At 56.0% G+C, this 13,364-nt stretch overlaps 1 protein-coding gene across 1 annotated transcript in view; it reads right to left on the bottom strand.

The window, feature by feature from the left end:
- The window catches only part of DCAF11 (DDB1 and CUL4 associated factor 11), a 37,801-nt gene that overhangs the window by 765 nt on the left and 23,672 nt on the right, over nt 1-13,364 (bottom strand). The window contains exons 9-11 of the mRNA XM_082299548.1: nt 5,030-5,183; nt 1,991-2,137; nt 795-901 (exon numbers count right to left, since the gene is read on the bottom strand). Of these exons, the coding sequence (XP_082155674.1) occupies nt 795-901; nt 1,991-2,137; nt 5,030-5,183 (408 nt within the window). The remainder of the gene's footprint in view (nt 1-794; nt 902-1,990; nt 2,138-5,029; nt 5,184-13,364) is intronic.

Genomic DNA, 13,364 nt, shown 5'->3' on the forward strand with positions numbered 1-13,364 from the left:
TTCCCATTTAAACCACGCCCCCTTTCCCATTTAGACCACGCCCCTTTCCAGTTAAACCCCACCCCTTTCCAGTTAAACCCCGCCCCTTTCCCAGTTAAACCACGCCCCTTTCCAGTTAAACCACGCCCATTTCCAGTTAAACCCCACCTCATTCCCAGTTAAACCACGCCCCTTTCCCAGTTAAACCACGCCCCTTTCCCATATAACCCCGCCCTTTCCAATTAAGCCCCGCCCCTTTCCATTTAAACCCCGCCCCTTTCCATTTAAACCCCGCCCCTTCTCGAATAAACCACACCCCATTCCCGGTTAAACCACGCCCCTTTGCAATTAAACCCCGCCCATTCCCAGTCAAACCACGCCCCTTTCCCAATTAAGCCCCGCCCATTTCCAGTTTAACCACGCCCCTTTCCCAGTTAAACCCGGCTCCTTTCCAGTTAAACCCGGCTCCTTTCCAGTTAACCCACGCCCCTTTCCCAGTTAAACCACGCCCCTTTCCCAGTTAGACCGCGCCCCTTTCCCAGTTAAACCACGCCCCTTTCCAGTTAAACCCCGCCCCTTTCCCATTTAAACCCCGCCCCTTTTCCAGTTAAATCACGCCCCTTTCCCATTTAATCCACGCCCCTTTCCAGTTAAACCCCGCCTCCTTCCCAGTTAAACCCGCCCCCTTTCCAGTTAAACCACGCCCCTTTCCAGTTTAACCCCGCCCCTTCCCAGTTAAACCACGCCCCCTTTCCCAGTTAAACCACGCCCCCTTTCCCAGTTAAACCCCGCCCCCTCCCCGAAGCCCCGCCCACCGAGGCGCTGGCGAGCCACGCCCCCTCGGGGCTCCAGCTGACGTCACGCACGCAGGCGCCGTGATTGGCCAGCCGCCGCAGGGCCCGCCCCGTGGTGACGTCATAGACTGCGGGGGGGGGAGGGGCCAGAGGGGGGACACGCCCCCAGTGCGAGTCAGGGGGAGGAGCCCAGGCTCCAACCGGTTCAAACCAGTTGAAACCAGTTCAAACCAGTTCAAAGCAGGGACCACAAATCCCCTCCCAGTTCAAACCAGTTCCCTCCCAGTTCGCTCCCAGTACAAACCGGTAACCCCCAAACCCATTTTTAACCCTTTCTCCTCCATTTTTAACACTTTAACCCCCTCCCAGTCCAAACCAGTATAAACCAGTAACCCCGGAACACCCTCCCAGTGCCCTCCAATCCCCTCCCAGTTCCTCCCAGTCCCCTCCCAGTTCCCTCCCAGTCCCTCCCAGTTCCTCCCAGTTCCTCCCAGTCCATCCCAATCCCCTCCCAGTCCCTCCCAGTTCCCTCTCAGTCCCCTCCCAGTTCCCTCCCAGTCCCTCCCAGTCTCCCCCAATCCCCTCCCAGTATAAACCAGTAACCTCCGAACCCCCTCCCAGTCCCCCCAAATCCCCTCCCAGTCCCCCCTCAGTCCCTCCCAGTCCCCTCCCAGTCCCTCCCAATCCCCCCCCAGTCCCTCCCAGTTTCCTCTCAATCCCCTCCCAGTTCCCTCCCAGTCCCTCCCAGTTCCCTCTCAATCCCTCCCAGTCCCTCCCACTATAAACCAGTAACCCCCAAACGCCCTCCCAGTCCCTCCCAGTCTCCCCCAATCCCCTCCCAGTCCCTCCCAGTCCCTCCCAGTTTCCTCTCAATCCCCTCTCAGTTCCCTCCCAGTCCCTCCCAGTTCCCTCCCAATCCCCTCCCAGTCCCTCCCAGTATAAACCAGTAACCCCCAAACGCCCTCCCAGTCCCTCCCAGTCTCCCCCAATCCCCTCCCAGTCCCTCCCGGTATAAACCAGTAACCTCCGAACCCCCTCCCAGTCCCCCCAAATCCCCTCCCAGTCCCTCCCAGTCCCCCCCAAACCCCTCCCACTCCCTCCCAATCCCCCCCAAATCCCCTCCCAATCCCCTCCCAGTATAAACCAGTAACCCCTGAACAACCCCCCGAAGCCCCTCCCCCCCCCCCCAGCGGAAGCCCCGCCCCCTTTTCCCTCACCCAGCACCGCCCCCTCGGCACTTCCGGCCGCCAGCACGGGGGCGCCCCCCGGCGGCGCCAGGCGGCAGCGCAGCAGCGTGTGCAGCACCACGTGACCCCGGAACGTCACCAGCGACGCGTCCCCCGGAAGGGGCGTGGCCCGGCGGGCTGGGGGGAGGGGCGAGGGGGTTAGGCCACGCCCACCAACCCCCCCTCTCCCCCCCCCCAATCCCGAAAATCGGCGGGAAATGGGAGGGAATCGACCCGAAATTGAGCCGAGTTCGGCCGGAATTGACTCAAATTGAGCCAAAATTGACCGAAATTCACACAGATTGACCCGAAGTTGAGCCAGAACGGAGGCAAATTGACCCGAAGTGACGCAAAATTGATCCAAATTGACCCAAAAGTGACCAAAATTGGCCCAAAGTGGACCTAAAATGGACCCAAATTGACCCAAATTGACCCAAGATTGACCCGAATTGACCCAGAATGGACCCAAGATTGACCCAAATTGACCCAAAATTGAGCCAGAACGGAGGCAAATTGACCCGAAGTGACGCAAAATTGATCCAAATTGACCCAAAATGGACCCAAATTGACCCAAAAGTGACCAAAATTGGCCCAAAGTGGACCCAAAATGGACCCAAATTGACCCAAGATTGACCCGAATTGACCCAGAATGGACCCAAGATTGACCCAAATTGACCCAAAATTGAGCCAGAACGGAGGCAAATTGACCCGAAGTGATGCAAAATTGACCCAAATTGACCCAAAAGTGACTAAAATTGACCCAAAATGGACCCTGGAATTGACCCAAATTGACCCCAAATGGGCCCAGAATTGACCCAAATTGACCCAAGATTGACCCGAATTGACCCAGAATGGACCCAAGATTGACCCAAATTGACCCAAAATTGACCCAAATTCACACAAATTGACCCAAAATGGAGCCAAAATGGACCCGAAGCCACCCAAAAATTGCCTGGAGTTTGATGCCAAAGAATTCCCCAAAACTGACCCAAAATTGACTCAAATTGACCCAAAATGGACCCAGAATTGACCCAAATTGACCCAAAATGGACCCAAATGGACCCAAAATGGACCCAAATTGACCCAAAATGGACCCAAATTGACCCAAAATTGACCCAAAATGGACCCGAATCCACCCAAAAATTGTCTGGAGTTTGATGCCAAAGAATCCTCCAAAACTGATCAAAATTGACCCGAAATTGACCCAAAATTGACCCAAATCCACCTGAATTTGACCCAAAACGGAGCCAAATTGACCCAAAAGTGCCCAGAATTGACCCAAAATTGACCCAAACTGACCCAAAATGGACCCAAATCCACCCAAAAATCACCTGGAGTTCAACCCAAAAAATTCCCCCAGAATTGATCCAAATTGACCCAAAATTGAGCCAGTCCCTCCCAGTTTGTCCCAGTCCCCTCCCAGTCCCTCCCAGTTTGTCCCAGTCCCCTCCCAGTCCCCTCCAGTCCCTCCCAGTTCCCTCCCAGTCCCTCCCAGTCCATCCCAGTTTGTCCCAGTTTCCTCCCAGTCCCTCCCAGTTTGTCCCAGTTTCCTCCCAGTCCCTCCCAGTTCCTCCCAGTCCCTCCCAGTCCCTCCCAGTTCCCTCCCAGTCCCCTCCCAGTCCCTCCCAGTCCCTCTCAGTTCCCTCCCAGTCCATCCCAGTCCCCTCCCAATCCATCCCAGTCCCCTCCCAGTCCCCTCCCAGTCCCTCCCAGTTCCTCCCAGTTCCCTCCCAGTCCCTCCCAGTTTGTCCCAGTCCCCTCCCAGTCCCTCCCAGTTCCCTCCCAGTCCCTCCCACTTTGTCCCAGTTCCCTCCCAGTCCCTCCCAGTTCCCTCCCAGTTCCCTCCCAGTCCCTCCCAGTCCCTCCCAGTTCCCTCCCAGTTCCCTCCCAGTCCCTCCCAGTCCCTCCCAGTTCCCTCCCAGTCCATCCCAGTCCCTCCCAGTCCCTCCCAGTTCCCTCCCAGTCCCCTCCCAGTCCCTCCCAGTCCCTCCCAGTTCCCTCCCAGTCCATCCCAGTTCCCTCCCAATCCATCCCAGTCCCCTTCCAGTCCCCTCCCAGTCCCTCCCAGTTTGTCCCAGTTTCCTCCCAGTCCCTCCCAGTTCCTCCCAGTCCCTCCCAGTTTGTCCCAGTTTCCTCCCAGTCCCTCCCAGTTCCTCCCAGTCCCTCCCAGTTCCCTCCCAGTCCCCTCCCAGTCCCTCCCAGTTCCCTCCCAGTCCATCCCAGTTCCCTCCCAATCCATCCCAGTCCCCTCCCAGTCCCCTCCCAATCCATCCCAGTCCCCTCCCAGTCCCCTCCCAGTCCATCCCAGTTCCCTCCCAGTTCCTCCCAGTTCCCTCCCAGTTTGTCCCAGTCCCCTCCCAGTCCCTCCCAGTCCCTCCCACTTTGTCCCAGTTTCCACCCAGTCCTTCCCAGTTCCCTCCCAATCCCCTCCCAGTTCCTCCCAGTTCCCTCCCAGTCCCTCCCAGTTTGTCCCAGTCCCCTCCCAGTCCCTCCCAGTTCCCTCCCAGTCCCTCCCAGTTTGTCCCAGTTTCCTCCCAGTCCCCTCCCAGTTCCTCCCAGTCCCTCCCAGTTTGTCCCAGTCCCCTCCCAGTTCCTCCCAGTCCCTCCCAGTTCCCTCCCAATCCCCTCCCAGTCCCTCCCAGTCCCTCCCAGTTCCCTCCCAGTCCATCCCAGTCCCCTCCCAATCCATCCCAGTCCCCTCCCAGTCCCCTCCCAGTCCCTCCCAGTCCCTCCCAGTCCCTCCCAGTTCATCCCAGTCCCCTCCCAGTCCCTCCCAGTTCCCTCCCAGTCCCTCCCAGTTTGTCCCAGTCCCTCCCAGTTCCCTCCCAATCCCCTCCCAGTCCCTCCCAGTTCCCTCCCAGTCCAAACCAGTAACCCCCAAACCCATTTTTCCCCCTTTCTCCTCCGTTTTTAACCATTTTTAACCCTTTTTCTCCCGTTTTTTCCCCGTTTTTTCCCTCCCAGTCCCCTCCCAGTCCCTCCCAGTCCCCTCCCAGTCCCCTCCCAGTCCCTCCCAGTCCCTCCCAGTACCGTTGCGGGGCGCCCTCTGCCATCGGTAGTCCCAGCTCTGCCGCGCCACCGCCCGGCGCGCGGCCGCCAGCGCCGCCGGCCCCGAGGGCCGCCGCAGGTCCCACAGCTTGGCCGACTGGTCCTTGGAGTTGGACACCACGTACCGCCCGTCGCCCTGACCAGTTTGGACCAGTTAGGACCAGTTCGGACCAGTTCGGACCGGTTTGGACCAGTTCCGAGCGGTTCAGAGGGGTTCGGACCAGTTTAAACCAGTATGGAGTGGTTTGGGGCCATAGAACGATTCCCCCAGTTCATCCCAGTTCATCCCAGTTCATCCCAGTTCATCCCAGTTGAGCCCAGTTCGTCCCAGTTCAGTCTAGAGCCATTTCCAGTTCATCCCAGTTCATCCCAGTTGAGTCCAGGCCCTGTCCCAGTTCATCCCAGTTCATCCCAGTTCATCCCAGTTCATCCCAGTTGAGCCTAGACCCATTTCCAGTTCATCCCAGTATGGAGTGGTTTGGGTCCTTGGAGTTGGACACCACGTACCGCCCGTCACCCTGACCAGTTCGGACCAGTTTAGACCAGTTTGGACCAGTTCGGACCAGTTCAGACCAGTTCGGACCGGTTTGGACCGGTTCCGAGCGGTTCAGAGCGGTTCGGACCAGTTTAAACCAGTACGGAGTGGTTTGGGGCCATGGAGTTGGACACCACGTACCGCCCATCACCCTGACCAGTTTGGACCAGTTTGGACCAGTTTGGACCAGTTCGGACTGGTTTGGACCGGTTTGGACCGGTTCCGACCAGTTCCGAGCGGTTCAGAGCGGTTCGGACCAGTTTAAACCAGTATGGAGTGGTTTGGGTCCTTGGAGTTGGACACCACGTACCGCCCGTCGCCCTGACCAGTTTGGACCAGTTTGGACCAGTTTGGACCAGTTCGGACCAGTTCGGACCGGTTTGGACCAGTTCTGAGCGGTTCAGAGCGGTTCGGACCAGTTTAAACCAGTTTGGGTCCTTAGAACGATTCTCCCAGTTCATCCCAGTTCATCCCAGTTGAGCCTAGAGCCTGTCACAGTTCATCCCAGTTCATCCCAGTTCATCCCAGTTCATCCCAGTACGGAGTGGTTTGGGTCCTTGGAGTTGGACACCACGTACCGCCCGTCGCCCTGACCAGTTTGGACCAGTTTGGACCAGTTTGGACCAGTTCGGACCGGTTTGGACCAGTTCCGAGCGGTTCAGAGCGGTTCGGACCAGTTTAAACCAGTATGGAGTGGTTTGGGTCCATGGAGTTGGACACCACGTACCGCCTGTCGCCCTGACCAGTTTGGACCAGTTTGGACCAGTTTGGACCAGTTCGGACCGGTTTGGACCAGTTCCGAGCGGTTCAGAGTGGTTCGGACCAGTTTAAACCAGTATGGAATGGTTTGGGGCCATAGAACGATTCCCCCAGTTCATCCCAGTTCATCCCAGTTCATCCCAGTTCATCCCAGTTGAGCCCAGTTCGTCCCAGTTCAGTCTAGAGCCATTTCCAGTTCATCCCAGTTCATCCCAGTTGAGTCCAGGCCCTGTCCCAGTTCATCCCAGTTCATCCCAGTTCATCCCAGTTCATCCCAGTTCATCCCAGTTGAGCCTAGACCCATTTCCAGTTCATCCCAGTATGGAGTGGTTTGGGTCCTTGGAGTTGGACACCACGTACCGCCCGTCGCCCTGACCAGTTTGGACCAGTTTGGACCAGTTTGGACCAGTTCGGACCGGTTTGGACCGGTTCCGACCAGTTCCGAGCGGTTCAGAGCGGTTCGGACCAGTTTAAACCAGTATGGAGTGGTTTGGGTCCTTGGAGTTGGACACCACGTACCGCCCGTCACCCTGACCAGTTCGGACCAGTTTAGACCAGTTTGGACCAGTTCGGACCAGTTCAGACCAGTTCGGACCGGTTTGGACCGGTTCCGAGCGGTTCAGAGCGGTTCGGACCAGTTTAAACCAGTACGGAGTGGTTTGGGGCCATGGAGTTGGACACCACGTACCGCCCGTCGCCCTGACCAGTTTGGACCAGTTTGGACCAGTTTGGACCAGTTTGGACCAGTTCGGACCAGTTCGGACCGGTTCCAACCAGTTCCGAGCGGTTCAGAGTGGTTCGGACCAGTTTAAACCAGTTTGGGTCCTTAGAACGATTCTCCCAGTTCATCCCAGTTCATCCCAGTTCATCCCAGTTGAGCCTAGAGCCTGTCACAGTTCATCCCAGTTCATCCCAGTTCATCCCAGTACGGAGTGGTTTGGGTCCTTGGAGTTGGACACCATGTACCGCCCGTCGCTGTGACCAGTTTGGACCAGTTTAGACCAGTTTGGACCAGTTTGGACCAGTTCGGACCGGTTTGGACCGGTTCCAACCAGTTCCGAGCGGTTCAGAGTGGTTCGGACCAGTTTAAACCAGTATGGAGTGGTTTGGGTCCTTGGAGTTGGACACCATGTACCGCCCGTCGCCCTGACCAGTTTGGACCAGTTTAGACCAGTTCGGACCAGTTCGGAACAGGTTTGGACCAGTTCCGAGCGGTTCAGAGCGGTTCGGACCAGTTTGGACCAGTATGGAGTGGTTTGGGGCCATAGAACGATTCCCCCAGTTCATCCCAGTTCATCCCAGTTGACCCCAGTTCGTCCCAGTTCAGTCTAGAGCCATTTCCAGTTCATCCCAGTTCATCCCAGTTGAGTCCAGGCCCCGTCCCAGTTCATCCCAGTTCATCCCAGTTCATCCCAGTTCGTCCCAGTTCATCCCAGTTGCTTCCAGTTGAACCCAGCTCCGTCTAGAGCCCATCCCAGTTCATCCCAGTTTATCCCAGTTGAGCTTAGAGCCTGTCACAGTTCATCCCAGTTCATCCCAGTTGAGCCTAGAGCCCGTCCCAGTTCATCCCAGTTCATCCCAGTTCATCCCAGTTGAGCCTAGAGCCTGTCCCAGTTCATCCCAGTTCATCCCAGTTCATCCCAGTTGAGCCTAGAGCCCATCCCAGTTCATCCCAGTTCACCCCAGTTGACCCCACTTGAGGCTAGACCCCATCCCAGTTCATTCCAGTTCATCCCAGTTCAGTCTTGAGCCATTTCCAGTTCATCCCAGTTCATTCCAGTTCATCCCAGTTCAGCCTAGACCCCATCCCAGTTCATCCCAGTTTGTCCCAGTTTAGTCTAGAGCCATTTCCAGTTCATCCCAGTTCATCCCAGTTGAGTCTAGACCCCGTCCCAGTTCATCCCAGTTCCACCCAGTTTGCACCAGTTCATCCCAGTTAATCCCAGTTCATCCCAGTCCATCCCAGTGACCCCAAATCCCCCTCAAATCACCCCAAAACCCCTTCCCAGTCCAAACCAGTCCAAACCAGTATAAACCAGTTCAAACCAGTACAAACCAGTACAAACCAGTAACCCCAAATCCCGCCCTTTTTCACCCATTTTTAACCCTTTAAGCGCCTCCCAGTGACCCCAAATCTCCCTCAAATCACCCCAAAACCCCTTCCCAGTCCAAACCAGTCCAAACCAGTCCAAACCAGTTCCCTCCCAGTACAAACCAGTACAAACCAGTAACCCCAAATCCCCTTTTTTCCCGCATTTTTAACCCTTTATCCCCCTCCAACTGACCCCAAACCACCCCAAATCCCCCTCAAATCACCCCAAAACCCCTTCCCAGTCCAAACCAGTCCAAACCAGTCCAAACCAGTTCCCTCCCAGTCCAAACCAGTACAAACCAGTAACCCCAAATCCCGCCCTTTTTCACCCATTTTTAACCCTTTAAGCCCCTCCCAGTGACCCCAAATCCGCCCCAAATCACCCCAAAACCCCTTCCCAGTCCAAACCAGTCCAAACCAATCCAAACCAGTTCCCTCCCAGTACAAACCAGTACAAACCAGTAACCCCAAATCCCCTTTTTCCCCCCTTTTTCCCCCCATTTCTCCCCCGTTTTTAACCCTTTTCGCGCCGTTCTTTCGCCGTTTCTTCCCTCTCCAGCCCCTCCCAGTGCCTCCCAGTGCCCTCCCAGTATAAACCAGTGGCTCCCAGTCGCACCCTGGCGTGCAGGAAGGTGAGGCCGTCGCGGTGGCCGGCCAGGACGCCCGCGGGCCCCTCGGGGAGGCAGCGCCGGTCCCAGGCCCGGCCCAGAGCCCTCCCAGTCCGGACCAGTGCGAACCAGTCCGGACCGCTGCCCTCCCAGTACAAACCAGTACAAACCAGTACAAACCAGTAACCCCAAATCCCGCCCTTTTTCACCCATTTTTAACCCTTTAAGCGCCTCCCAGTGACCCCAAATCCGCCCCAAATCACCCCAAAACCCCTTCCCAGTCCAAACCAGTCCAAACCAGTTCCCTCCCAGTACAAACCAGTACAAACCAGTAACCCCAAATCCCCCTTTTTTCCCCTTTTTTTCCTCCATTTTTAACCCTTTAAGCGCCTCCCAGTGACCCCAAATCCGCCCCAAATCACCCCAAAACCCCTTCCCAGTCCAAACCAGTCCAAACCAGTTCCCTCCCAGTACAAACCAGTACAAACCAGTAACCCCAAATCCCGCCCTTTTTCACCCATTTTTAACCCTTTAAGCCCCTCCCAGTGACCCCAAATCCGCCCCAAATCACCCCAAGCCCCTCCCAGTTCCCTCCCAGTTTGTCCCAGTTCCCTCCCAGTCCAAACCAGTTCCCTCCCAGTATAAACCAGTATAAACCAGTAACCCCAAATCCCCTTTTTTCCCCTTTTCCCTCCATTTTTAACCCTTTAAGCGCCTCCCAGTGACCCCAAATCCCCCTCAAATCACCCCAAAACCCCTTCCCAGTCCAAACCAGTCCAAACCAGTCCAAACCAGTTCCCTCCCAGTACAAACCAGTACAAACCAGTAACCCCAAATCCCCCTTTTTTCCCTCCATTTTTAACCCTTTAAGCGACTCCCAGTGACCCCAAACCACCCCAAATCACCCCAAAACCCCTTCCCAGTCCAAACCAGTCCAAACCAGTTCCCTCCCAGTACAAACCAGTAACCCCAAATCCCATTTTTTCCTCCATTTTTAACCCTTTAAGTGCCTCCCAGTGACCCCAAATCCGCCCCAAATCACCCCAAAACCCCTTCCCAGTCCAAACCAGTCCAAACCAGTCCAAACCAGTATAAACCAGTTCCCTCCCAGTACAAACCAGTAACCCCAAATCCCATTTTTTCCCCCATTTTTAACCCTTTATCCCCCTCCAACTGACCCCAAACCACCCCAAATCTCCCTCAAATCACCCCAAAACCCCTTCCCAGTCCAAACCAGTCCAAACCAATCCAAACCAGTGCCCTCCCAGTACAAACCAGTACAAACCAGTAACCCCAAATCCCGCCCTTTTTCACCCATTTTTAACCCTTTAAGCCCCTCCCAGTGACCCCAAATCCACCCCAAATCACCCCAAAACCCCTTCCCAGTCCAAACCAGTCCAAACCAGTCCAAACCAGTCCAAACCAGTTCCCTCCCAGTACAAACCAGTAACCCCAAATCCCATTTTTTCCTCCATTTTTAACCCTTTAAGCGCCTCCCAGTGACCCCAAATCCCCCTCAAATCACCCCAAAACCCCTTCCCAGTCCAAACCAGTCCAAACCAGTCCAAACCAGTTCCCTCCCAGTACAAACCAGTACAAACCAGTAACCCCAAATCCCATTTTTTCCTCCATTTTTAACCCTTTAAGCGCCTCCCAATGACCCCAAATCCGCCCCAAATCACCCCAAAACCCCTTCCCAGTTAAAACCAGTCCAAACCAGTTCCCTCCCAGTACAAACCAGTACAAACCAGTAACCCCAAATCCCCTTTTTCCCCCCTTTTCCCCCCATTTCTCCCCCGTTTTTAACCCTTTTCGCGCCGTTCTTTCGCCGTTTCTTCCCTCTCCAGCCCCTCCCAGTGCCTCCCAGTGCCCTCCCAGTATAAACCAGTGGCTCCCAGTCGCACCCTGGCGTGCAGGAAGGTGAGGCCGTCGCGGTGGCCGGCCAGGACGCCCGCGGGCCCCTCGGGGAGGCAGCGCCGGTCCCAGGCCCGGCCCAGAGCCCTCCCAGTCCGGACCAGTGCGAACCAGTCCGGACCGCTGCCCTCCCAGTACAAACCAGTACAAACCAGTACAAACCAGTAACCCCAAATCCCGCCCTTTTTCACCCATTTTTAACCCTTTAAGTGCCTCCCAGTGACCCCAAATCCGCCCCAAATCACCCCAAACCCCTCCCAGTTCCCTCCCAGTTTTTCCCAGTTCCCTCCCAGTCCAAACCAGTTCCCTCCCAGTACAAACCAGTACAAACCAGTAACCCCAAATCCCCCTTTTTCCCCCTTTTTTTCCTCCATTTTTAACCCTTTAAGCGCCTCCCAGTGACCCCAAATCCGCCCCAAATCACCCCAAAACCCCTTCCCAGTCCAAACCAGTCCAAACCAGTTCCCTCCCAGTACAAACCAGTAACCCCAAATCCCATTTTTTCCTCCATTTTTAACCCTTTAAGCGCCTCCCAATGACCCCAAATCCGCCCCAAATCACCCCAAAACCCCTTCCCAGTCCAAACCAGTCCAAACCAGTCCAAACCAGTATAAACCAGTTCCCTCCCAGTACAAACCAGTAACCCCAAATCCCCTTTTTTCCCCCATTTTTAACCCTTTAACCTCCTCCAACTGACCCCAAACCACCCCAAATCTCCCTCAAATCACCCCAAAACCCCTTCCCAGTCCAAACCAGTCCAAACCAGTATAAACCAGTTCCCTCCCAGTACAAACCAGTACAAACCAGTAACCCCAAATCCCCTTTTTCCCCCCTTTTCCCCCCATTTCTCCCCCGTTTTTAACCCTTTTCGCGCCGTTCTTTCGCCGTTTCTTCCCTCTCCAGCCCCTCCCAGTGCCTCCCAGTGCCCTCCCAGTATAAACCAGTGGCTCCCAGTCGCACCCTGGCGTGCAGGAAGGTGAGGCCGTCGCGGTGGCCGGCCAGGACGCCCGCGGGCCCCTCGGGGAGGCAGCGCCGGTCCCAGGCCCGGCCCAGAGCCCTCCCAGTCCGGACCAGTGCGAACCAGTCCGGACCGCTGCCCTCCCAGTACAAACCAGTACAAACCAGTACAAACCAGTAACCCCAAATCCCGCCCTTTTTCACCCATTTTTAACCCTTTAAGCGCCTCCCAGTGACCCCAAATCCCCCTCAAATCACCCCAAAACCCCTTCCCAGTCCAAACCAGTCCAAACCAGTTCCCTCCCAGTACAAACCAGTACAAACCAGTAACCCCAAATCCCTTTTTTCCCTCCATTTTTAACCCTTTAAGCGCCTCCCAATGACCCCAAATCCGCCCCAAATCACCCCAAAACCCCTTCCCAGTCCAAACCAGTCCAAACCAATCCAAACCAGTATAAACCAGTTCCCTCCCAGTACAAACCAGTAACCCCAAATCCCCTTTTTTCCTCCATTTTTAACCCTTTATCCCCCTCCAACTGACCCCAAACCACCCCAAATCTCCCTCAAATCACCCCAAAACCCCTTCCCAGTCCAAACCAGTCCAAACCAATCCAAACCACTTCCCTCCCAGTCCAAACCAGTACAAACCAGTAACCCCAAATCCCCTTTTTCCCCCCTTTTCCCCCCATTTCTCCCCCGTTTTTAACCCTTTTCGCGCCGTTCTTTCGCCGTTCCTTCGCCCCCAAACCCCTCCCAGTGCCTCCCAGTGCCCTCCCAGTATAAACCAGTGGCTCCCAGTCGCACCCTGGCGTGCAGGAAGGTGAGGCCGTCGCGGTGGCCGGCCAGGACGCCCGCGGGCCCCTCGGGGAGGCAGCGCCGGTCCCAGGCCCGGCCCAGAGCCCTCCCAGTCCGGACCAGTGCGAACCAGTCCGGACCGCTGCCCTCCCAGTACAAACCAGTACAAACCAGTACAAACCAGTAACCCCAAATCCCGCCCTTTTTCACCCATTTTTAACCCTTTAAGCACCTCCCAGTGACCCCAAATCCGCCCCAAATCACCCCAAAACCCCTTCCCAGTCCAAACCAGTAAAAAACCAGTTCCCTCCCAGTACAAACCAGTACAAACCAGTAACCCCAAATCCCCTTTTTTCCCCCATTTTTAACCCTTTAACCTCCTCCAACTGACCCCAAACCACCCCAAATCTCCCTCAAATCACCCCAAAACCCCTTCCCAGTCCAAACCAGTCCAAACCAGTATAAACCAGTTCCCTCCCAGTACAAACCAGTACAAACCAGTAACCCCAAATCCCGCCCTTTTTCACCCATTTTTAACCCTTTAAGCCCCTCCCAGTGACCCCAAATCCGCCCCAAATCACCCCAAAACCCCTTCCCAGTCCAAACCAGTCCAAACCAGTTCCCTCCCAGTACAAACCAGTACAAACCAGTAACCCC

The sequence above is a fragment of the Coloeus monedula genome (genome assembly GCF_965178545.1).
Source record: "Coloeus monedula genome assembly, chromosome: 32".
Lineage (NCBI taxonomy): Eukaryota > Metazoa > Chordata > Aves > Passeriformes > Corvidae > Coloeus > Coloeus monedula.